Source organism: Pteropus vampyrus, unplaced genomic scaffold (genome assembly GCF_000151845.1).
Source record: "Pteropus vampyrus isolate Shadow unplaced genomic scaffold, Pvam_2.0 Scaffold79, whole genome shotgun sequence".
Classification (NCBI taxonomy): Eukaryota; Metazoa; Chordata; class Mammalia; order Chiroptera; family Pteropodidae; genus Pteropus; species Pteropus vampyrus.
Genome location: NW_011888860.1, coordinates 7,077,871 through 7,104,232, shown reverse-complemented (window position 1 = coordinate 7,104,232; position 26,362 = coordinate 7,077,871). Strand labels below are relative to the sequence as shown.

General features: G+C 32.7%; 1 protein-coding gene and 1 pseudogene across 3 annotated transcripts in view; one reads left to right on the top strand and one right to left on the bottom strand.

The window, feature by feature from the left end:
- Positions 1 to 26,362, top strand: part of NFXL1 (nuclear transcription factor, X-box binding like 1) — a 53,602-nt gene that overhangs the window by 9,131 nt on the left and 18,109 nt on the right. For 2 of the 3 annotated variants that reach the window (XM_011362812.2, XM_011362814.2), the window contains exons 4-18: positions 1 to 98; positions 3,503 to 3,612; positions 5,535 to 5,665; positions 7,025 to 7,203; positions 7,426 to 7,587; positions 7,674 to 7,774; positions 8,487 to 8,601; positions 9,353 to 9,477; positions 10,204 to 10,326; positions 13,710 to 13,800; positions 18,682 to 18,802; positions 19,031 to 19,190; positions 19,921 to 20,012; positions 22,996 to 23,017; positions 23,493 to 23,633. The exon at positions 1 to 98 is cut by the window's left edge and continues 1 nt beyond it. In XM_011362812.2, coding sequence (XP_011361114.1) covers positions 1 to 98; positions 3,503 to 3,612; positions 5,535 to 5,665; positions 7,025 to 7,203; positions 7,426 to 7,587; positions 7,674 to 7,774; positions 8,487 to 8,601; positions 9,353 to 9,477; positions 10,204 to 10,326; positions 13,710 to 13,800; positions 18,682 to 18,802; positions 19,031 to 19,190; positions 19,921 to 20,012; positions 22,996 to 23,017; positions 23,493 to 23,633 — 1,771 coding nt within the window. The remainder of the gene's footprint in view (positions 99 to 3,502; positions 3,613 to 5,534; positions 5,666 to 7,024; positions 7,204 to 7,425; positions 7,588 to 7,673; positions 7,775 to 8,486; positions 8,602 to 9,352; positions 9,478 to 10,203; positions 10,327 to 13,709; positions 13,801 to 18,681; positions 18,803 to 19,030; positions 19,191 to 19,920; positions 20,013 to 22,995; positions 23,018 to 23,492; positions 23,634 to 26,362) is intronic. The other variant, XM_011362815.2, reaches the window with a different exon arrangement.
- On the bottom strand, positions 24,153 to 24,268 carry LOC111741533 (annotated as a pseudogene).

Genomic DNA, 26,362 nt, shown 5'->3' with positions numbered 1-26,362 from the left:
CTTTAGCTCTTCCTCTGAAGAAGAAGGAGATGAAGATTTTGAAGGAAAACGAGGAGAAATAGTTGCTAATACATTTATAACTTACACTACTCAGACAGGTACTGTATGATCTTTTAATTTTGGACTTTTTGATTTGATATTAATGAAAATATATCCCTGACTTTTTAAAAACACTTTTACTCTATACGGAATAGTTTTTGCATCTTAAGAATGGACATTGTGGAGTTGTAGAGTTGATTTTTATACATTTTACTGCTTGAATTATATGTCACATAACACTGATCTTTCTATAAGGCAAATAGGATGGTAGTGTCCCTCACAGCCTTAGGAGTTCTCCTCTGCATTCTATTTGGCATTTCGTTAGAAAGTTAGGAGGGGGAAGTGAAATCTCCTTGCGAGCTGAGTGGGGTCAAGTTGTTTCTTGTTAGGATTTGATTAGGCTTGAGGACTTTGATTACTCCTTTAAGTCTATGCGTCATTTTTTTCTTTTTCATCATATTAAATGTGTCTTGAAGTCACTTTCATGTCTCAGCTTTATTCCTTTATATCTTTCAACTTTTGACTTTCATACTTTTTTTTTAACTAAGTCTTCCTAGGTTTAATGTGTATAATCACATTATATGTTATTTATACTTGGGTTACTCTAAAGCCATATTCATTTATGAGAGGGGCCAAAGTGATGCTACTGTGAAGGATTTGGTACTAAGTGTAAAAATAGATTATTTTAAAGGTAAGTGCTTTACACTTTCCACATTTTATACTTAAAGCTGTTATTAGAAACATTTTTGCGTGTATTACCATTAGTTGACCGATTATACTGATGGCATCATGGGGATAGGTACACATCATCAAGTAGGTTTCCAAGGAATTTACCATATTTGCTAAGGAATTAAAGATTAGGAAGCTTGACTAAGAAGTTCGGCTCAGCCAGGTAAAAGTTGATAAAGAGTAACCTTAGGATCGGAGGTTTCTTGCTTCTGGAGGACTTCATCATAGAAAGTAACCTTAAGAAGTTGTCTGCTTCAAGAGGACCTCACTTAAAACATTCTAGATAGAGAATGACTTTTTTTTAAAATAGGAAACTCAGAGATGTAACTCAGTATTTCTTTCTAGTGTTTAGGAAACATAAGTTTTATTCATTTTTAATATGGCTTTTAACGTATTAAGGCAGTTTTTCCTTTGCTGTTTTGTGTCAAATCCATAAATGTTGATTCTTATTCCTTTGTGTAAGTAAGGATATTTGATCACTTGATTTAAGAACAATAAATGCCAGGGTAATAAGATGGTTTTCATCTCATGTTAGGGAATTGGGCACCAGAACTTTACCAAAGAACTTTATTTGTTTTGTCTTAGCACAGCTTTTGTGCTTTTATGACTCTTCTCTCAAATTTCAGACTTGCATGTTCAGCTTCTTGATGGGTATCTCTCTCTTGCTGGCCCATAGACACATCAAACATATGTTGAAAGATACTTTATTTTTTCTCCTATTTTCTTTATCTCAATGAGTAGCACCACAATTTTCCCAGTCACTCATCCAAGCCAGAAACCTGGGAGCCACGATGGTACATACATGGCATGAGTGCGTTTCATTCACTATCGCTCCTCCCCCTGCCCATGTCAGACATCTCATCAAATACAGCATTCTTTCCTTCTTAATCTTGACATGAACATCAACTTTTAAAAGAAACACAATCTAAATGTTACCGAGTCCTGCTGAATTTTACTTCCTAAATTTACTTCCTAAATTTCTTAAATCACCCCTCTTCTATCCACTAACATTGCCATAATTCAGCCCCCTACAGCTGTTTAATATGTGAACTAAATCCACATGATAACTGTGAGGTAGCTATTGCTATTTATTTCTATTTTAAAGGGGAGAAAACTGAGACATAGATACATTAGGTCATTTTTGATTTATCTGCTATAACCACCTCTTAACTGGTACTTTATGCTTTTAGTCTTGGCCTCCTTGGCCTCCTTGGCCTCCTTGTCCTCATTTTCCTTCAGTTGCTAGGGTGATCTTTTTAAAATGCATGACTTCAAATGCCATACTATCTACTGTGACATCTTGGGCAGTTTACTTTACTGTTGCAGCCAAACTTTAATACAGTTTTCAAAGAAATCTTGCATAAATCTTATAAAGAAAAGATTCATCTTTGTTTTGTTAAAGCCTAATTCATCTTGTTTTCATATTGTTTTACCTGTTAACTGTTAAATTAGGTGAAATTTCAAATGTTATACATTTATTAAAGCCAGCTATGCTGAAAAACCGAATAAGCACACCGAATATGATTATTAAGTCTGATTTTAAGGATACTCTTTAAACTTCAGTGTTTATTTACAATAAAGCAATTATCTAATAATTTATAATATTTTATCGTTTTTAGAGTAATGTTATGTATATTTTGTTGAACATCCTAAATTATATTTCTAAATATTATGGTAGAGCAAGTTTTTGTAAGTTCTGTGCTTACTTAGATGATTTTAGAAAGTAAAGAATTATCCACATGTCCTATTAATTTTTCTTTTTGGTAACTTAAATTTTGCTTTGAACTATTTTATTGCCATAAGTTCTATACTTATGATAGCTTATGCTGTCAGTCAGTCTCTATTGAACCATCTTTATTATACTAAAGGCATGTTGCTTTATTTCTTACATTAAAGTGACTCAGATTACTGCCCTTTTGGTGTCATGTGTGCTTTTGGTAGTTCTGCCTCTCATTTTGCTGTTACTTGTTATTTCTTGGACCTTCCTGTAGTAACCCTATGCTGCAGCTTAGCAGAGCAGTTAAGAGGGCTCACTTTGGAGTCATACTGAAGTTGCTTAATTGTTCTGTGCTTTAGTTTTCTCTAAGATGAAGATAATACAGCTCATTTAATCCTACTGAAATACTAATAGTACAGTGCCTGGCAACTAAATGCTCAATAATTGCTTAAAGAAAGTATAGTCTAATAACTTTTTTTCCCTAAGAAGTTCATGCTTCCTTTTTAAGCAGAAATAGTGAACATAATTCAATGAAACAAGGTTATTATACTATGATGATCTCAGGATCTTTTCATTCAACAAGTCTTTATTAAGAATATGCTGTGTGTCAAACAGATAAACACACATGCTTGTATTTAGGTTAAATGGCTCTGCTGAGCTTTGACTTTCAGTTCCTTTCACTTATGCTTTCCCTTGTTACCTGACAGCTTCTTGCTCTTGCCTATGGCTCTGCCCCCACCAAAGTTGTTAAGGACTCAAACAGCAATAAAAGCAAGTACACTCTGAGAGAGGGTTAAGGTACTGTTTTTGAATCAAAAAGATAAGATTTAATGCATGGACCTTGTGACCCCTTGGCAGCTCAGCCAGCTCACTGGTTGTTTTTTTAAACTTCTAATTTTTAGCTATACTTTGAGCAATTGATACTGCTAGACAGTTCTCACATAATGTGGTGCTATTAGTGAGTTTGTGTTATTTTCAGATGTTGCTTAACATGGTTTTCAACTTTTAAATTTCAAGATGGAGATACATGTGAATTAGAGCGAACAAAACAGTATGTAAATGAAGCTTTTCAAGCAGGGGCTATGACATGCTTAATTTGTATTGCTTCAGTGAAGAGAAACCAAGCAGTAAGTTTTTCTCCTTATCTATATTAACATATCTCCCCAAAATATTTTGTTGCATTTACAATACTTAACCATTTATTATGCCTTTGCTTATTTTTGTTTAAAAATGCTTCATTTGAGAATTTTATTGATCTTCATTTTATAAACCTGTAATTAAAAAAATTATCCCTAAATGAGCATCCAATATTTTTAGCACTATTAATATAACTGAAGCATGTATCTTCAGTTTTAATGCACATATAAATTTGATAAAGCCTTTTTTAGTATCTTTATACTTTAGACATTACCACTAATACCGAAATGTTAAAATGTTCTATATTCCAATACTTTCAGCAGGTTTTAAAAAAAGATAGATATGGTCTCTGCTTTCAAGGAAGTAGAACATAACAGTGACACTTATGGTTTATTAGTGAGCTTCTCTTGTGCTAAAGGCACTGTGGCAAGTGGCTGGAGTCATTAAGGAAAGATGGATTCAGACATAACTCATGTACTCAGAGGCGCTATGGCCTAATGGTGAAGTTATCTATATGTACATTTAAAAGAGCATTAATGAAGAATTAAGGGGAAGAGATGACTGACTATGATAAACTCAACATTTAGATCTCAGATTAATCCATTGTTACTATAGCAGCATTGCCTGGAGAAAGAAAATCAGGCCAGATGAAATAGGTTGGTCATATAGAGTGAATCAGAAATTTAACAGGTTGGATAGGATAACTTAGCAGATGCAGGTGCCTTTGGTACCTGGAGTCACATCTGGTTGGTTTATTATAATTTATCTTTAATGGATGAATAGTCTCTGCGTGGGGATACAATCTCACCTTAAACACTTACTGTGTGTGTGGATTTTTTTTTTTTTATAACATCAGTGCTTTCTCCTTGGGAACTCAGCCAGGACATGGGTGTAGTGTAGAAGTACTGAGGAGTTAATACTCCTTGGGGCAACATTCTACCACAGGGACTTGATAGATGAGTGCCCTAGCCTCCTCTTTATTAGGGAGTGAGGCTGTGAGGCTGGGGTAGTCCCAGGAATACTTTCCGTGATTCTTTACAGGGTCTTAGCAGGACTACACTTTGGCCCTTAGTGGTAAAGTTTAACAGCGTACCATTTATTGGCATTCCCAGCTTGTCCCCCACTCTCAATTCTTGTCTTTTCTCAGTCATTGATCTGGGAGGAACTCTAAGAAGTTGGGTTTTTTTTTTTAATGCTACTGGCAGCTTATGCAATATACTACATGTCTGATTTTATTAAATAGTTACAAAATATTATAATTAAAGGAGAACTGAATTTTGTCAGTTACAGCAAAGCGTTGGTAGGTTTTAAAAATTTAATTTACTATTACCCGTTAAACTTTTAAATTATATATTCTCAAGGTTTTTCACCTAATTTTTAGAATTTAGCATTAAGTCCTAGACTAATAGGTTTTATATAACAAAAGGGCATTCCTTTGTACTATTATTTATATTTGGACTAACCTAAATGTCCAAAAACCAGAAATTGGTTAAATAAATTATGATATATTGTACAGCTATAAATATCACATTGTACGATTATATTTGATAAGAGTAAATGCTTATACTATGTTAAAAGGCTATAACGTTTCATATCAGTATAGTATGACCTTATTTTTTTTAAAAAGTATGAAAATATTTTTTAAAAATATTGGAGACTATCCAAATTGTTAGTAGTTATTCCTACATGAATGAATCTGGATAATTAATAATGTTTTTCTTAAAAGTGTTCTCCATTTAAGTAAATTTTTATAAAGAACATTTCTTCTATAATACTGGAAGGAAACATTTTTTTTCTTTAATCCTTGGTTTGCTCTTGAAAATAATTTTGTGTGGTGCTTATTGTAAAGTATTGTATAATTATCAAAGAAAAATCATTGCATACATGTTAATTTCTGATATTATTGTCTTAGGTTTGGAGTTGTTCGGGATGTTTCTGTATATTTCACATGCCCTGTATCCAGAAGTGGGCTAAAGACAGCCAGTTTCTTGTATCTTCTTTGACGGATGATGATTTCGGAAAGAAAGATTATCCCTGGCCTTGGTAATTTTTCTAATTTAGTTAGAATATCAAATTGTAAAATAAGCGAAAATCGTAGCTCATAAGTTACTTTATTGGCAGTTTCAGTATCTATGTTTGGCCCTCAGTTAACCCTGTGGTTTGTGAAGATCTGGAACTTGATGATGGCTTTTATTCCCCTCCAATTTATGTAACTGCTAGTTCCTTTCAATAACTAAAAAATCATTCAGACTCTTTTTCCCTGCAAAACAATTTCTTTGTTATCCTTTTTAAAGAATTTTTTTTTTTTCTACAGGATTAGAATCCGTTACAATTCTGGTACTTCTCTTCTGGAGTTTATATTAGGATACATGAGTATCACATTGTATAGGACTCTGTCATCTAACATTTTGATATTAGGCTTCTCAATTTTATCTTCAAAATCTCTCAAAACTGCAGGTGTATATAATTCAGTTTTACTAATTTTTCTACATGTACTTTATTAGTTTGGCTTATTCATGATTACTTGATCCTGAACTTCTATTATATGTCCTAAAAAAGTTTGGGAGTGGAAATTTTATATCTCTGCTAAATAAAGACAAAAGCAAATTTATCCATACTGGCAACCTAGAGGGTAGATTTATTGTCAAGGTAATAAGGCATAAACATCAGAGGCTTTGTGTGTTCACTTTTGTAACTAATTTTATATTTGTAAATTTGAGTTCTTAACAGAGGCCCTTAAATCTTATAAAGTTTAGGCTTCAGAAAATCTTATAAAGTTTAGGCTTCAGATCCACATCAGACCTCCCCTTATTACCATAAGTAATGATATATTTGTAAAGTCATGGTAGTGTAGTTTTAAAAAACATTTTAGATGCACTAGTTACTTTGTAAAAATAATTCTCAGTTATCTGTGAGAGATTTTATTCCCATATTACTAATGGGGCTATTAAAGTTAATTGAAGTAAAATGGTGTGTTCAGACTTCTCTTTCTCATAAGCGGTGAAGCCAGGATATAGCTGTATTTTAGATATGTGCTGTGTAATACAGTAGCAACTATCCATATGTAGTTATTTAAATTTTAAAAAATGTAAAAGTTCTTTTCCTTTCTCAGTTGTATGCATTAGCCATATTTCAAGTGCTCACTAGCCATATGTGGCTAATGAATACTATATTGTACTTGGCAGGTATAGAACAGTTCCATCATCTCAGGAAATTGTATAGTACAGAGCTGTTCTAGATGGTTGAAATGGATTTTAGTAAAATCTTGTTTTTTACTAATATATAAATGGAAGAGAGTGCCCTACAGAAAACTAATTGAGCATACTGTGTTACTAAGTATATTTATATTCCTGTCTCATGTCACTTTTACAAATGAAATTAACCAATAATTTTTCTTTGTAGTCCAAAATGTAGGTTTGAATACAAACGGTCCGATACACCTAATAGGTACTATTGCTATTGTGGAAAAGTAGAAGATCCACCTTTAGATCCATGGCTTGTGCCTCACTCATGTGGCCAAGTATGTGAGAGAGAATTTAAACCTCCTTGTGGTCATAAATGTTTACTCCTCTGTCATCCAGGTAAGTTATGTTATCGTAATTGTTTGTAGGTGGTTATTTCTTCTTATGTTGAGGCAAAAAAAATTATGCAAGTTAAATTCAAAACTTAAATTTACATAAGAAAATATTGAAAGATAATACCTTTTAAAGTACTAGTAAAGAAAATAGAAACCACTGATAGGGGTAGGAATTGAAAGTTTTAACTTGATTTCTGATTTCTTTTTTCCTCTCATTGGCTTCTAGGGCCATGCCCTCCTTGTCCAAAGATGGTCACAACTACTTGTTACTGTAAGAAAGCAAAACCCATCCCTCGTAGGTGCAGTGCCAAGAAATGGTCCTGTCAGCTGCCATGTGGACGGAAGTTGCTTTGTGGACAACATAAATGTGAAAATCCTTGTCATGCAGGTGAAAGGTCATAACATTAGCCAAAGTCAAAGTAGTCTCTATAGCTTTTATAATGTTTCTGTGCTAATTTATCATTGTGATTTTAGGAAGTTGTCCACCCTGTCCAAGAGTCAGTAGACAAAAATGTGTTTGTGGCAAAAAAGTAGCTGAAAGAAGCTGTGCAAGTCCACTATGGCACTGTGATCGAGTAAGTATATATGTGTTTTGGGGGATAGGTATTAAAGAATACAGAAAGCATAATTAGAAATACTAATTAGGTTTAGTTGGTTAAAAGTCGAGGAAGAATAATAACTCAGATGGATTATATTCACATTTTAAATGAAACTTTTCCAATTTAATATCATTTTAATTACTGGGGGTAATTTTTTTCCAATTTAATATCATTTTAATTACTGGGGGTAATTTTTTTCCCAAATAAACAGCTATTTGTTGAATTTTGGATTCAATACATATGTACTGTCTTTCTTGCTAGCTCTTTCTCCCTCTCTTCAACCAATATCCCTCCCCTCTTCTTGAGTTAATCTAAATGAGGAAGTAGGATTGGTTTTATAAATTTGCTTATTCTAGAATTGGCATGATTTTAGTACCATTTAGAAATCTTTAGTAGGTGGCCATATGAAGCTGTATGTACTTTTTTCCTTTGTTATATTTTAAAAATAAGCTCTTTGATGCATAAGAAATGTGTGTGTAAACGTGTATGTATATATATGTGTATATATGTTTATGTATATATAATACCTATGTAAAATATAAAACATAACATGAGGAACATAAAGGAAGTCGCTTATTTGTGATTGAAAAATGGATTATATACAGAGAAAAAATGGATTATGTCATGTATAAAGTCTTTCTGGTTAACTTTTAAGTCCTTCATTAGCGCTTATTGCATTTTATTTTAGGTATGTGGGAAAACACTGCCATGTGGTAATCATACATGTGAGCAAGTTTGTCATGTTGGTGCTTGTGGAGAATGTCCTCGATCTGGGAAAAGATCTTGTCCATGTCAGAAGTCAAGTAAGACTTTAAACATTCAATGGAATATGATTATTTTTCATGCTAACTAGAGTACTTTCCTAATTAAATTTCTCTGGGAGTTCACAATTTATTTTCAATAATAATACAAATTTGATGTTAGGTTTCTGTACTTTTGGATGAGAAGACAATATAGGATGTGGATTAAAAACTCAGACTTTGGAGTCAGGCATATCTGGGTTCAAATCCCACCTTCATGAACTATAGTTTTCTTAGGTTAAATGGGGACAGTGATAGTACCTTCTTCATAAGATGATTGTGAGAATTAAGTGATAAAATGCACATAAACTAGTGTAGTGCCTAACTCATAAAGGGAACCTAAGACTCGTAAGCTATTGTCATTGTGTATTGGGTTATAGGCGAATTTAGTTTTGGCTGCTTTGAGATAGAGGTTTTTTTAAAATAATTCTATATTGTAGAATTCTTCATAGAGGTTTACATGATCTTACTCATTTCTTTAGATAAGTATTTCTGAAGTAGTTAGCTCATAAAAATGTGCTTTTTGAGGATGGTAACTTGTCATGTGTCAAATTCTTTTTAAAAAGCATTAACTTTACAAATATTAGGGATAATTTTCATTAACTTTTTTCCAATAGTTATGCAGATGCAAAAATTCATAGTCTGAAAGGGCTATCATTTTTAGGGAGCCAAAGGAACATGGCCTGTCATTAGTGCTTACTATTACTAGTGCTTACTATCTTACTATTAACATTAACTTTTTGTGTGCTTTTAGAATTTTCTTTGCCTTGTACAGAAGATGTACCAACTTGCGGAGACAGTTGTGACAAATTACTTGAATGTGGAATCCATAGATGTTCACAGCGTTGCCACCGAGGTCCTTGTGAAACATGTAGACAAGTTAGTTATCTCCTGTAATAATTACTTTGAAGAGCTATCTATTATAATATTGTCAAATGGGAATGTTCTGTAATTGTTTTCCATTACTTAGTTTCATAAACATCTGTGTCATCTTGTTGAGTGCGACCTAATATTTATGGTGAAGAAGCTGGAGAATATGCCAGAAATCACATCCAGAAATTACCTTTTGTTTGTTTTCGCTTGGTAAAAGTTTGGACATTCTTAGTTTTGTAGTCTAGAGTGGAGTAATTTGTTCCCAGAAGACATGCAAAGCAATGATGAATTAGGCATAGTGATGATGGAAAGAAACAAACGCCTAGACTTAATTGAGACTTTAAAGTAATACGTCACTTTGGTTATGACTATACTACCAAGTCAACAAATTAGCTTATTAGATAATCCAATTTTCTTGCTTTACTGTGACAAGATGTGCAGATATCATGGTGTAACTAGATGTAAGTGATTTTTAATGTGTGGTGGTGTTTTACTCTTTAATATCAAATTCATACTAAATTTAATAATGGAAATTCATATGAAATCTTTTTTAGAACAAAATAAGATACAAACATTTTAGGAAATTCAGCTTTAGTTTTGGTAAAGTCTTTCTTTCATACAAATTTGTGTTAAAACTTTTCTTCATTTTTTTAGTAATTACAGAGATTGCAATATAAAAAAAAATCATGTTAACAAAAGTTAGTTTTAATAGCGTTTATTTTATTCTTCCAGGAAGTAGAAAAGCATTGTCGTTGTGGAAAGCATACAAAACGAATGCCATGTCATAAACCTTATCTATGTGAAACTAAGTGTGTTAAGATGCGTGACTGTCAGAAACATCAATGTAGGAGAAAGGTATGTGTAATAAGCTTGGATCACTGACTTAAAAATTCTCTTGAATTTTTCCTTTGTGGACCTGTGATAAGCACCATCTTGACATGTTCCTTAAATATTCAGGCATATTCTATGCTACCCATATGAAATATTAATAAATATTTTAGATTGATCCTAATTGTTTGTATTAGTAGGAAATCTTACCAAAATTTTTAAATGAGAAGGGGCTCTTTTTGTCCTGTGTGTAATTCTCTCAGCTGGGTTCTGGAGCTGTTTCTGTTCCCTGACTTTAAAACATCATAGTAATGTTAAGAGTGATGGTTCGTTTGGTGGAAGAGGCTCAACTTCTGTTGTGAAATCTTATTTATAGACACTTGGTTCAGTACATGGTTGCCTGGAATATTTTATTGTGTTCATAGATTTGCGGTTGTTTTGGGTCCCTTTTATCATTATGAATTATCTCTGATAAGAGTCCTCGCTCTTAAATCTATCAAAATATAGTGATTTCAGCTTTCTTTTGCTTAGTATATCTTTTTTATTCTTTTATTTTTAACTTATGTTTTTATACTTAAAGTAGTTTTCTTATAGATAGTTCAGATTTATTTTATTTTATCCAAGCTGACCAAGCTTTATCATTTGATTCAAGTGTAGATCATTTACATTAATGTGATCTTTAACATGGTTGGATTTAAATCTATTATTTTACTCTTTGTTTTCTATTTGTTCATCTGTTCTTTGTTCCTTTTCCCTCTTTTTCTAATTTCTATTTTATTGAATATTTTTCAGTGATTCCATTTCAACTCCTTTTATTCTCATACATTTTATGCCCAAATACAATGTTTTTGGTTTTGTTTTTGAAAAAATACGGCAAATGTAGTCTTTATATTTATCATCAAACTCATTATTTTTGATGCTTTTCATTTTTTAATATTAACCTAGGTTTCTGTCTAGTTTCATTTTCTTTCTATCTGAAGTACTTCCTTTAACATTTCTTGTGGCGCTGATCATTAATTCTTTCAGCTTTTGTAAAATATCTTTAGCCTTTGTGAAACATATTTTTACTGTCAAATTCTAGTTTGATAGTTTTCCCCCATTCTTTAAAGATGTTGCTCCACCATCTTTTAGCTTGATTTTTTTTTTTTTTTCAACAATGAGTATGCTGTGATTATCTTTGTTCCTCTGTAATCTTTTTTTTCTTTGGCCATTTTTAAAGATTTTTCTCTATTACCAGTTTTCAGCAACTTGTATTCCTTGCTATAGCTTTCTTTATGCTTTTTTAGTTTTTGTTGAGCTCCTTAGATCTGTGGGTTTTCATCAGATTTGTGAAATTTTCAATCTGTATTTCTTAAAACTGTTTTTCTCACACACGTTGCCTTCTGAGACTGCAGTGATTTGTATGTTATGCTACTTGAGGTCCCACAGCTTACTGATGCTCCATTTATTATGCAGTTTTTAAGAACTTCTGTGTTTTATTTAGCTTTGTCTTCAAGTTCATTAATTTTCTTATTCCTCGTCTAATCTGTTTTTTATTGCATCTTCTGTTTATTCACCTCAGATGTTATATTTTTTCATTTCTGAGAGTTAGGTTTGGGTCTTTTTTTAAATATCTTCCATGTCTGTCCTTAGCATGCTCATGCCCTCTATCATCTTGAATATATGGATGGACTATACTTACAATGTCTATTTAATGTCCTTGTCTACTAATTCTATTATTTGTCTGTTTATTGTTGATGAAATTTTCTTCTCTTTTTGTATTATATCCTTGTGCTTCTTTGACTGCTGGGTAAATTTTGATTGGTTTCCAGACATTGTGAACTTTGCATTTTTGGGTGCTTTTTTTTTAAAAAAAAAATATATTCCTTTCAATATTTTTAAGCTTTGTTCTGGGTCAAAGTTAAGTTACTTAGAAACTATTTAATTCTTTCGAGGCTTGAGTTTTGTTAGATGTGACCAGAGTATTCTTTTATATAGGGCTAAATTGGTTCCAGTACTGAGACTAACTTTTCCAAGTATTCTACATGGTTTCTGTGTATTAGGAGATTCTTCCACTCTGGCCATAGGGAACACAAACTATTCCCAGCCTTGATTAATCTCTGGAAATTTTTCTATCTTCTCTGTCCAAGGGTTCTTTCTCAGGTTTTGGGTAGTTACTTTTCACAAATGTCCAGACCAGTACTTGGCTAAAGACTCAAGGGGTCCCTTCTGGAATTTTCCAATGCTTTCTTTGTACTGCTACCACTTCTCTACAAATACTAGCCACAATGGCTTCTCTGATCTATGAACTTTGACTACTTAACTTGGTAAGACCACCTGACTCTGCCTGTGATCTTTCTCCCTGTACTGTAACCTCCAGGTCTAAGCTGGTGCTAACATAGGACTCACTTTGTTTCTCTTCAATGAGGGATTGCTGTCCTGTGCTGCCTAATTGTCTAATGTCTGAAAACTGTTGCTTCATATATTTTGTCGGATTTTTAAGGCAGGAGAATAAATCTAGTTGTTTACTCTATCATAGTCAGAAACAGAAGTGTCTCGGCTTATTCAAGCCATGGGCCTCAAAACTTTTACCACACTGCTGCTGGCAAAGTGATAGGCGCATAGTCTTGGTAAATATTTGTCTAATTAATTGAACTATTTTGACTTTCAGTTGCTTTTCAGTAATGGGTATTTTGTTTTGAGCTGTTTTTATATACTTAAACTTATTCTTAAGGTAAGTTAGAATCCTAAGTTTTCTTAGGACAATTGTAGTTTGTATTTTCTTTGCAAAGTTCAGGTATTTGAGAAGTTAGAATGGCAAGATGGATTATAAGCAGTTACCTTTTGTTCATGAATGAAAGCTGGGACAGGGCATAGATAGCTATATTTTTCATAAACAAATTGGAAATCTTAGAAGTGACAAAATAATGAAAGCTAGAAGTAAGCAGCCTGTCTCTGCTTTTCTACTTTAGTTTCTGATTCCATGGTTTGAAAATAACTTCCAAACTAATTTATACATTTAACTGGTTTTATTTTCATTAATTTTTTTAAATAACCAGACTAATTGTTTGCTTGAATTGGCTATAAGGTTTGACCAGATCTGTTCCTTTGATTAATCTTGTCAATCTCTGCATAGATAAGTAGAAATGAAATATCTTATGGGAATATTTTAAGTCATAAAATAATTAGCTGAAAAGCAAGAAAATTTAGCTTGATATTATTAAATTAGGACATTTTCTGTTTAAACTTACAAGTTCTAATATAGTGTATTTACTCATGAGAAGAATGTTGATATTCTTGAATACTTTTATTCTTATATCGAAAAAAAGTATCTTTTGCATTCCATAAGTTCTGAGGATAACTAGTTAATGACATTCATATTATGCGTGATTTTCAAATTACCTGTTTTTTATATATTGCTTTCTCTTCAGTGTTGTCCTGGAAACTGTCCACCTTGTGATCAAAACTGTGGACGGACTTTAGGATGTAGAAACCATAAGTGTCCATCTGTCTGCCACAGAGGTAAAATTTAACAATATCTGTAATTGTGTTTGTATTTACATAAAGTTTTTATAGTTGATGGAGAGCTTTCACATTGATTATCTTACTTCATCCTCTTAGCAACCTTGAGAAGGTAGGGCAGTTGCCAAGATCATGATTTTATGGACAAGGAGATTGAAGTTAAAGAGGGTTCAGTGACGTACTCAGGTAAATATCTAGTAAAGCAGTATAGTCAAGGTTTGAACCCAGGTCTTCTGAATATAAAAGTTTTGTTCTTTCTGTAACATCATGTTGTTTCTTCCTCCCGACCTTCCCCACACATTTTTTAAATTAATTAGTATGTTCTTAGTTTTTTAGTTTTATTTTGAATTTTAGACATTTATGTGGAATTAATCTAGTAAGAGATTGGATATATCCTAAGCTAGTGGTTCTCAAACTTTTTAGTCTTAAGACCCCCTTTATACTCTTTTGGGACCCAGTGAGCTTTTGTTAATGTGGATTATTATGTCTGTTGTATTTGAAACTGAAATAAAATGTAATATTCATTATTTTTTAATGTAGCAATAAACCCATTACATCTAATACAGTAACAGTTTTTCTTTTGTGAAAAATATTTAGAATGGTATTGTTCACATTTTTACAGACGTCTTTACTATCTAGCTTAATAGGAGATAGCTGGAATTACACATCTGCTTCTGCATTCAATCTGTTGTAGTATCATTTGTCATATAGCTTCTGGAAAACTATTCCTTGTATGTGAGATCTTGCTGACCCCCCGAAAGGGGTGCCTAAGTTATTAGATGTTGAAAACTGAGTTAACTTTACCCATTTGAAATATGTTGGTGTGAAATGGAATCTACTAAAAGGTTGTATAAGGTAATTGAAAGAGCATAGACTTAGGGCAAGAGATCCTGGTTCAAGTCCAGACTGCCTCATCATGGCTTTATGACCTGAGACAAACTATTATTTTGTTTTCGTTATCTTCCTTTGTGATTACATGCATGCTAGATATCTTAGTTACTGTCTTAATCCACTCAGAAATATTGCAACTTATATGGCACTACTGTTTAATATAATAAAGAAAGAGGTAAAGAGAGACTATTTGCCCAAGATCATAGATCTAGTGGCAGGGTCAGGATGTGAACCCAAACTTTAATGATATTTTCGTTATACTACATTATCTCCCCATTAGGAAAAGTGACAGATTCCATTAATCCCATATCCATTTTCCTATGGATGTTCTCTGATTTTTCAGTATCTTTGAATTATGAAGTTTAGAACTAGTTTTTCGGTTCTCATCATTACTAAAGGATTTTATTTCTTTTATAGTAACATTACATCTTTGACCCATAAAATTTAAATTTCATTATCATTCTAAAGTTAATCATTAATTTATTCAGTAAGTATTTTTGAGTATCTACTAAGTACCAGGCACTGGGATTACATGAGTGACCAATATTGACAAAGTGTCTACTCTTAGAGAACTTATTTTTTTACTCTCCCTAGTTAGAATACAAATAAATAATCCAATTAATATAGAATATCGGATAGTGCCAAGTATAGAAAGGAAATTAGAGTAAAATTAAAATGGTGATAGTGGAGTCGGTATGTACTGTTTTATATATAGTGATCAGGAAAGGACTCTGAAAAGATGACATTTGAGATAAGACCTGATCAAGCCATGTGGAAATGGGTAGGGTATTGTTCCAGGCAAGAAAGCAGCAATTGCAAAGGCCCTGAGTCAGCATTTGAAGGAACCACAAGGGGACCAAAGTAGGTAGGAGATGAGGTCAGAGAGATGGTGGGATAAAGAAAAGGATGACCAAGGAAAGGAAAATGTGTATAGGGTCTTATAGACAGACTGTTGTTAAAACACTGGCCTTTAAGTAGAAAACCTGACTTAGTTGTATGACCATTAAAGAAATTGGATCAGTAGTTTAAAATTTTCTTAAGAAAACATCAGGCCTCGTTGATATTTATACATTATTTTTAAAGAATAAACATTTAAGATATACATAAGTTCAGTCTCCTCATAAACTATTTGAGAGTATTTGTAAAATGGGAATGTGCCCCCACTCATTATATCATCTTAAAAGTAAAGTAAGAGAAAATTGTAGGCCTGTCTAACTCATGAACATGTTTGTAAAATTAAAAGATTTTAGCTATTCAGATCCAGCTATCCAGTACTGTTAGCTATCCCAAACCTTAATCTATCATAACCAAGTTGTGTTTATTCTGATAATGTGTGGTTGGTTTAACATTAGTAAATCTAATAATGTGATTCATCACGTTAACAGATTAAAGGAGATACGAGATTAATTTAGTAAATGTCTAAAAAAGTTGATAAAATTCAACAACCATAGATGATGAAAACTTAACTAGAAATAGAAGGGAGTGTCATTAACCTGATATAAAATGTCTACAAAAAAGCTAGAGCAAGAATCATACTTAGTGGAGAGATGTTGAAAGCACATCCCCATATTATTTTGAAGCAAATCCCATAAATACTTCAGTATTCATCTCTAGAAGATGGATTCTTAAGCTAAAAATAGTTAATATATTTCTTAATATCAGCAAATATCTGGTGTTCAGATTTCTTGTTTTCTCATAAATATGTTCATTTTATACTTTAGTATGTATGAGTCAAAACCCTATGAAGATTGACATGTTGTAATTGGTCAGCGTCTCTAAAGCCTGTTAATTTATAATTTCCTCCATCTCTTATTTGTTTTTCTTTGTTGCTTATTTGTTTAAGAAACGAGGTGCTTTATTTAGTTTCACAGAGGCTGGATTTTGCAAAATACATCTCTGTGGTATTATTTGACATTTTCCTCTGAATTTCCTAGAAATTGTTAGTGGGATCTAGAGGTTTGATGAGATCCGGGTTCAATTTTTTTTTATTTGTCAAAGTGCTTTTTAAAAAAGGGAATTATTAGCTCCTAACAAAATTTACCTTAATGGAAAGTATATAGAAGACACCGTTGTGTAACTGTCACCATTTGTTTAATCTACATTATGTAAGGTATATAGAATCATTATTTCATACCATTTTCTATCATTCTAGAAACCTTCTTAATCAAAATGATACTTTAACTCAGAGAGAGGATGCTAACTACATGTTTGTATTGTGAATATATGAAAGTTTGATTTATAGTTCTTTTAAGTTCAAGGTCATCTGTTTTTCCAGTTCTGGAATTACTGAACTAATTAATACCCATGTTGGCTATTGATCCACTGGCCTCTCTCTCTCTATATATATAGTTACATTTGGTATGCTGCTTTTTCATTTAAAATATATTATCCCTGAAGCTATTTTAATTTATCTGTTATGTTATACAGGTATCTGTAACAAATTCTGTTATCAGTAGGAAGACTGTTCAGAGAAATTACCCCTTATTGTTCTTAAGATTTAATTTTCAAAAAGGATAAGTGATAGTGCCGTTTAGAGTGATAAAAAGGTTATATTTGATAAGTTCCTCTTTGAATTGCCGAAGACAAATAGAATTTATCATTGTTAAGTGTGGAAATTGATATACTATGCTAAATGAGAATGGACAAATGTCAGTATTAACTTTAAAAAATGTGACATCTAATTATTCTTTTAAACTCAAAATAAAATTTAATCATGTGAGTCAGGATAACTTGGCTTGCATTGCCATTAGGATAATACTTCACTGGATTATTCTTTACTTATCAAAACACTAAAGTATAAATTTGATAATTTGTACAATATATGTATATTTTTGACCTATGGTAATTTTTACTTTTATTTCCTTTTTCTCTGTTCATTATTTGAATCAAAATTCTACTGTTTATTTTAAGGAACTATTTTGAACTTTTAGAGGCTTTAACTAGGCTCATCAGTTAATCTGTTTCTTATCAGTTAATTGCTATTCAGTAGTTTGCTTGGTCCTGACATCTAGGCAGCAAGCACTCGAGATATTCACTGCTTAGTTGAAGACCAATTCCCTTATTATTTCATTTCTGATGGAGTACTTGATTGGGAAAACTAGAGGGAGAAGAAAGCCCTTAAGATGATGTCAGAGCCTTGGGCAGAACTTTATATCCTGTTTAAAAAGGTTTCTTTCATTTTGTTTTTGTGTATTTCCACCAATCCATAACAAAAGAAGGTAAAAAGCTGAAACCCAAATAACTTTTCCTTTTGAAATGTTTAGATGAAAAATATTTGGAATTATAGCCTAAAATGAGGGTTTAGAATTTAGTCTTTTATAAAGCATCAGTAATAGAAAGTTGATGGTACTTGTTAATAACCTAACGAGATAAGTTACTCTTACTAGGGAATTTATCTAAAAATAATGTGCTTGAATAGAAGTATGTATGAAAATAAGTCAAAGAGGTTATTGTTAATATTAGAGTTCCCAAAAACTCAGATCTATTTTGCTTGTGTAGTTTTACATGAGTAATGTGTTAAATTCGTTATTTAGAAATAGAACACTTAGCAAATTTTAAAGAAAATTCTAAAACTTTTTATTGAAGCACAAGTATAGATACAGAAAAGTATACAAATCATAAGTGTACAGTTTGAAGAATTTTTACAAACTGAACATAATGGTGTAACTAGAACTCAGATCATTAAACAGAACGTTACCAGCATTTCCAAAACCCTTCTTGTATCCTTTGTAACTGTCATCCTGATTTTGAACATTATAGATTAGCTTTTCTTGTTTACTTTATGTAAATGGAATCATGTGCTGTATACTCTTTGTGTCTGGCTTCTTTTGCCCAATGTTATGTGTGTGAGGTTCATTCATGTATTGTCATTTCTTCATTCTCATTGTAGAGTATCCCATTGTACAAATATACTAAACTTATTGATTCTACTGTTGGTGGGCATTTGGGTAGTAAAGCAAATTTCTTTTTAAGTTTCAGACTTTTTTTCAGGTAGTTGCTATCCCTGCCCAGAAACTGTAGATGTGAAGTGCAACTGTGGTAGTACAAAGGTGACAGTACCCTGTGGCCGAGAACGTACCACAAGACCACCCAAGTGCAAAGAGCAATGCAGGTTAGTATGAAACTTTGCACAAACTTACATTTGTGTCTTACAAATTTAAATTCATATTGACTTTTAATATTGTTAGTACTTTCAATTTTGCTTTAATGTTTTAAAATGTTGATATTCACAGTATGCTCATTCTATATGGAATCAGAAAATATATAAACAGATAATTACACTTTAGATATGATTCTTCAATGATCAAAAGTAATTTAAAAATTGTACTTTATGATTTAGTCGACCACCAACTTGCCATCATACAAGTCAAGAAAAACATCGCTGTCACTTTGGCTCTTGTCCTCCATGTCATCAACCTTGCCAAAAAGTTTTGGAGAAATGTGGTCACTTGTGTCCTGCTCCATGTCATGATCAAGCATTAATAAAGCAAACTGGCAGGGTAAGGGAATAATATTATTAAGAGATAGTGCATTGCTGTGGGTCATATTTTCTTAATTTTACTTAGTCATTCAACAAGCAATGAGTAAGTACTTAATAGGTGTTAATCACTGTGATAGAAGCTGGGGTTCAAGGTAAATAAGACTTGGCCTTTTGTCTCAAGGAGCTTACAGTATAGAAAAAGAGAGAAACCAATAAAGAAATGTTTGCAAATACAGTATGACAGTCATGTTATAATCAAAATGTAGATAAATTTGGCAGTCTTCCTTCACATATACAATTTAGGGTTATAGATACCTCCTGATGTCCTCAAAGATTCAGTCACATTTTCAACCAATATTTATTGAGTCCGTAACTGTATGTCAAGCATTCTTTTAGGTCCTGGGGAGACAACAGTGGATAAAATAATAGAGATTACGTTCTACTGGTGGAAGTTGGAGTTTATAATTCTGTTTCTCATTCTCCTTTTGGTTTATGAGGAGTGAAGAAGACTATACTGTTTTTGTTCTGCCATTTAAAAACTGCATTCTGCCTCTTTTTTTAATATGTGTTTGGAGGGGAACAATCTGATAGACTACAGATGGAACAGAGTATTTCAGTAAGCACAGTTTGTTGATTACTTTAAAAGTTTAACCTGCTTGAAGGATACATGGAACTATTTTCTTAGGTTCTTATGATGGCCATTTGATATTATCCCTCTGACTTAAACTTGTTGTGTATTTTACTTGTAGCACCAGCCTACAGGTCCTTGGGAACAGCCTTCTGAGCCTGCATTTATTCAGACTGCATTACCTTGTCCTCCATGTCAAGTTCCTATTCCTATGCAAGTATTAGATTTTAACTTAAAAAAAAAAAACAAACCTTTTGACATAGTTCAAAGTGCATGTTATGTCACTTTTTCCCATTTTCTTTGTTCTATTCATCATTTTAGGCCTAGCCTATAAACTAGTTTTTTGTCTTCAGCTTCATTCTTTTCCATAAATTTTTTTCCTATTGCTTACAAACTTTTCTAGATATCTTTTTAGTCTTTTCCACCAACTGGAGTTTGATGCCCTTCTTAGCTTCCATAGCAACTTATGCTTACAATAACAATAATACATCCAAGAGATCATCATCTGTTAGTTTTCTTGACTGATTCCTATGCCAGTCTGTAAGCAACTTGAGGACAAAGGAAAACCAGGTTTTAGGTGAGGTGAACTTGAAGGGAGGGTGTTTGAGGGAAACATTGGAAATGAAAGGAAATAGTCTTCTGAATAGTTCAGCCAATGGCCTGGACTGAGTTTTAAGGAGTCAAACCTAAGATAATAGGGAATCTGGAATGATTCATACTTTCAGTAGAGGTTATGGAATATAGGGGAAGCATAGAATTAGAAAGCAACATAAAATTAGAAAAGGGGCTATTGTCTATAACTAAAGTTCCAAATCAGATATTGGTATGTTTTGTATATTGGTCGTTTAAAGAGAGGGTTTTTGTTTTCTTCTAAAAGTTCCTACTCTTGCTCTGTTATTCCACAACTTTCCTGTAGTTTAAATAGCATATATTTTTATATATTGGTTTGTATGCAGTCAAGTTGGGAGGCAAAGTGTTGTTGGGAGATATGTTTATAAACAGGGTGATTTTATTCTGTAGATTTAGTGGAGGGGGAGGTGTAATTAACACAGAGGTTCTTACGTATGTACTCAATTAGTAATTATTCGAGACTGTTCTTTTATGAAGGACTTGTAGGTCATGAGGGAACAAGTTGTCTATAGTATTTCTTACTAGTTTAAGTTATTAGTGATTATAAAAATTTAGTGGCCTAAATTTTTTCTTTAGGGGAAACAGAAGACGAGACATTGATGTTTTGATTCATAGGCACTAAAATTGACATATCATTTGAATTCCTTAATCTGTTTCGTGGAAAGATTATTTAACATACAAGTAGTCAAGAGCTTGACTACTAATTTAAAAAATATACAGTGCTTTTTTTTTGAGAATTAGTTTATTTAGTTTCAGTGACCTAAAAATGCACTATTTTATACCTGTTCATCCTTTGCTTCCCTCCCTCCTCAAACCCTTGTGCAACCACTGATCTTTTTACTGTCTTTATAGTTTTGCTTTTTCCAGAATGTCAGATCGTTGGAATCATACAGTATATAGCCTTGTGAGACTGGCTTCTTTCACTTAGAAGTATGTGTTTAAGTTTCTTCCACGCCTTTTCATGGCTTAAGAGCTCATCTTTTTCTCACTGATTAATGTTCTATTGTGTGGATGTACCACAGTTTGTTTATCCATTAACCTATTGAAGGTCATTTCCAAGTTTTGAGAATTATGAATAAAGCTACTGTGGACATTCATGTGCAGGTTTTTTTGTGAACATAAGTTGTCAACTCATTACGTAAATATTTAGGAGTGCAATTGCCGGATCATATGGAAAGCCTGTTGAGCTCTGTAAGACACTGCCAAACTGCCTAACAAAGTGGCTGTACCATTTTGTGTTCTCACCAGCAACGAATTAGAGTTCCTGTTTTCTACATTCTTGCCAGCATCTGCTATTGTCAGTGTTTTTGGATTTTAGCCATTCTAATAGATATATAGTGATATCTTTTTGTTTTAATTGGCAGTCTTCTGATGACATCTGATGTTGAGCATCTTTTCATATGCTTATTTGCCATCTGTAGGTCTTCTTTGCTGAAGTGTCTTCTTTTCAAATCTTGCTTATTTTTTAATTGGGTTGTTTGCTTTCTTGTTGAGTTTGAGTTTTTTATTTTATTTTATTTTATGTTTTGGATACAAGTCCTTTACCAGACACATATTTTCCAAATATTTTCTCTTCGTCTGTGGCTTGTCTTTCATTTAAGTGTTTTCATTTAATACTATTTCATTTGAGTGTTCTTCACAGAGATGTTTTTGGTTTAATGAAGTCCAACTTAATTTTCTTTCATGGATCATGCTTTTAGTATTGTATCTAAAAAATCATCACCAAACCCAAAGTCACCTAGATTTCTCCTGTTTACAGTTTCGCATTTCACATTTAAGTCTGTGATCCATTTTGAGTTAACTATTGTGGAAGGTATAAGGTCCATCTGGATTTTTTCTGTGTGGATGTCACTTCCAGCACCAACCATTTGTTGACAAGACTATCCTTTCACCATTCAATTCCTTTCTTCTTTGACCTAGATGTGTGGGTTTATTTCTGGGCTTTTTGTTCTGTTCCATTGATCTATTTGTTCTTTCACCAAATACCACACTATCTTGATCTCTGTAGTTTTTTAGTAAGTCTCGAAGTTGGGTAGTATGAGTCTTCTGATTTCGTTCTTCTTAATACTGGGTTGGCTATTCTGTTTTTTTGTCTTTCCATATAGATCTTAGAATCAGTTTGATGTCCACAAAATAATTTGTTAGGATTTTGATTGGCATTATATTGAATCAAAATCAAGTTGGGAAGCAGTGACATCTTAACAGTATTGCACCTTCCTATCAGTGAACATGGAATATCTCTCAGTTTATTTAGATATTGATTTCTTTCATGAGTGTCTTATAATTTTTCTCATATGGATCTTGTATATAGTTGTTAAATATACTCCTAAGTATTTCATTTTTTTGTGTGTGCTAATACAAATTGTGGCATGTTTCATGTTTTTAATTCCAGTTGTTCATTGCTGGTATATTAACTTTGTATTCTGTATCCTTTCTGTAGTCACATATTATTTCCATATGTGTTTATTTTTTATTCTTAAAAAACAAATTAGTAGAGTTAGCATCTTTGCTTTAGGTATTCTTTTTGAAGAATTTATAATGTTTTCATTTCATTTTTTTCTTATAGGCAATGTCTTGGGAAACATGAGGTGAGTTATAGACATAAATTTTAAGTAAAACTTATAATCTATACCTCTTCTATACTAGGATTATTAGCAATGATGAAGTCAGAGTATTACTTCAGTATTAAAAAGACAAGAGCTTGACTACTAATTTAAAAAATATACAGTGCTTTTTTTTGAGAATTAGTTTATGAATATGCATTTACTACAGAATCATTGTATTGACTTTTAGAAATAGAATATTTTCCTTTTTGGTATTCATTTTTTGGATTTTTTTGATAGGTTACTTTGGTTTTGATAGTAACTGTTATTAGTGAAAATGCGTTAGAGCTTTGTGAAATTGTTCTCAGATGGTAACAGAGTTGTTTTGGAAACATGGGTCCAGAAGGGGGGCGGGTGTGTGTGTGTGTGTGTGTGTGTGTGTGTGTGTGTGTGTGTATGGGTGTGTGTGTCCAGGTATGTGTTTGTATGTTGTGCTGATTTTCTTTTTTTTTTTTTTAAGACGAGTCTACTACCGTGCCATGCTGCAGGACCCTACTCTTGTAAGAGACTTTGTGGACGAACCTTAGATTGTCAGAATCATACATGTATGAAGGAATGCCACAAAGTAACTGAAATTGATACCTCTACTGGCAAAAACAAGGTAAAGTTCTTAAGTTGGATGTATATATGCTTATATATCTCTGAATTTAGTCTAGAGCATTTGCTCGCAGCTGTTTTTTAAACCTGATACATATGATAGATGACGTTCACCATTTTGGTAAATTCCCAGTCTTTTGTTGGAAGTAAAAAGCATCACAGATGTGGGGTATGTATGTGTGTGTGAAATTTAATAAAAGCATTTTAGACATCAGCTATTCAAAGATTGTAAAATTGCCATTTTATAAGGAAAAACAAATGTAACTAATCAACTTTTAAATAATATTAAATTTCATTTTAAAAATAATTCAAGTTTTTTCTTAGACTTCCATTCTATAGGGAATCATAATAATAGTTAGGGTACCTAATGAGGAATAAGACAAAAATTTCAAGTTTCTAATTATTAAGTAACATTAAATTTATTATTTTTTAAAAAAATTTTTTTAGTCGAGGCAACCCTTGGTTGACCTCACAGATTGCAAGGACCTTGTCAGCTTACAATCCCTTATTTTTTTATTTTTTAAGCCTATAGCACCTGGTCTTCCTAGGTGGTCTCCCATCCAAGTACTAACCAGGCCCGACCCTGCTTAGCTTCTGAGATCAGACGGGATCGGACTTCAGGGTGGCATGGCTGTAGACACAAATGTTTAAATTATTAATATGAATTGTATCATTGAAAATTTAACTTCATTTTTCTAATTATAATGATTCAAAGCCACTTTGACTAGTTAAAGCTGCTATATAGCTTTCCTAAAATTTCAGAACATCAAATGAATCAGAAAAAACTAATTTTAGGAGCTGATTTGACAATGATTGGAGAATTCTCTTTGCTTATCCCATCATTGCTTCTCACCTGGGTAGTAGATGTGGCAAAATATGGGTTATAAGTTATGTGCAGTTTTTCTCAATTTAGCTACATGTCCATTCCTATCATTCACTCAAGAAAGACAAGTGAGTAAAAATTATATTATTTGGGGGATAACTTTGCAATCACTCTAATGTATATATTGAAAACAAAATAATTCAGAAATTAAAAAAATTAATTCTTTACCATAACAGCTCAATTGACACCCATTGGAGAAAGGCTACTAGTTTATATCTCTTAACCCAAATGCCTCTGGAAGTTTTAATGCAGTTTCTGCCTTGAGTTGTAACGCAGAGCCTTCAGCATAGCAGATATTTAATAAGTATTTATTGATTGACTGGAGTCAAAGCTCTTGTAGTCCTATCAGGGTTATTCTTATGTGCAGTGGCTCTGATTGCTACCTATCAACAAATATTCCTGTTGTCTATTCATTGGCTATAGTGAGTGGAACTGTGGTTTACAGAAGAGAGGTGTGAGGCTGATGGCAGTGGAAATGGTATGTTTTTCAGGCTAACATGGGATCAAATATTTTTTTCGTGACTGGAAGAAGAAATAGAGTAATGAGGATAGTGTTTTTCTTTGGAGAAAATCTGTCACCAAAAGTAAATAAAAAATTTATATATGCATACATAATCATAAGTACATATATTTCTATGTAATTATGTTTGTTATAAACTCTTACCACTTGGTATTGTCCGCAAACCAGCAGCATTGGTATCATCTGGAATCTTAGAAATGCAAAATATTAGGCCCCACCTCAGCATTTTACCAAGATTCCCAAGTGATTGATAACGCTCAAAAATGTTTGAGAATACCGCTAAAGGTAATATGTGTGATGTGTCATGTTTCATTGATTTTTTTTCTGGGGATGGTTCCTGGATTTATTGTAATAGACAATTAGTTGCTTGTATTTATATTGTACAATACAATGAGTTTTTAAAAATTATAGTTGGCATACAATATTAGTTTTAGTTGTGCAGCATAGTGATTAGAGATCGATATAAGTCACAAAATGATCACCCCCACTAAATCTAGTACCCCACCTCCCCTTTACATATTTATTACAACATTGTTAACTATTTTCCTTATTCTACACTTTATATCTCCATGTCTATTTTGTAACTATCCATTTGTAGTTTTAATCCCTTTGCTCTTTTTCACCGTCCTCCCAACTTCTCTCCCATCTAGTAGCCCTCAAAATATTCTCTGTATCTATGAGTTTATTTCCGTTTTCATTGTTGTTGTTGTTTATTTTGTTCTTTAAATTCTAGATGTATGTGAAATCACGTGATATATGTCTTTCTCTATCTGACTCATTTCTTTCAGCGCAATACCCCCTAGGTCCATCAAGGCAATATCTTTTTCCATCCCCTTCCTTTTAGTCTGTGTGTGTCTTTTAATCTGGAGTGAGTCTTTTGTAGGCAGCATGTGTAGGAGTCTTTTGTTTTCTTATCTATTCAGCCACTCTATCTTTTGATTGGAGCATTTAATTCTTTTCTATTTGAGGTACTTGTTGATAGGAATGTAGTTATTACCATTCTTTATGCCTGTTTTTGATACATGTTCTTTCTTTTTAAAGAAGTCCTTCCAACATTTCCTGTAATACTAGCTTGGTGTTGATAAATTTCTTTAGCTTATTTTTGTTTGGGAAGCTCTTTATGCTTATTTTTGTCTGGGAAGCTCTTTCTCTGTCCTTCGACCTTAAATGATAGCTTTGCTGGATAAAGTATTCTTGGTTGTAAATCCTGGGTTTTCATCACAGTGAATATTTTGTGCCAAGCCCTTCTGTCCTGCATAGTTTCTTTTGAGAAATCAGCTGCCACTCTTATGGGTGCTCCCTTATAGGGAACCAACTGCTTTTCTCTTGC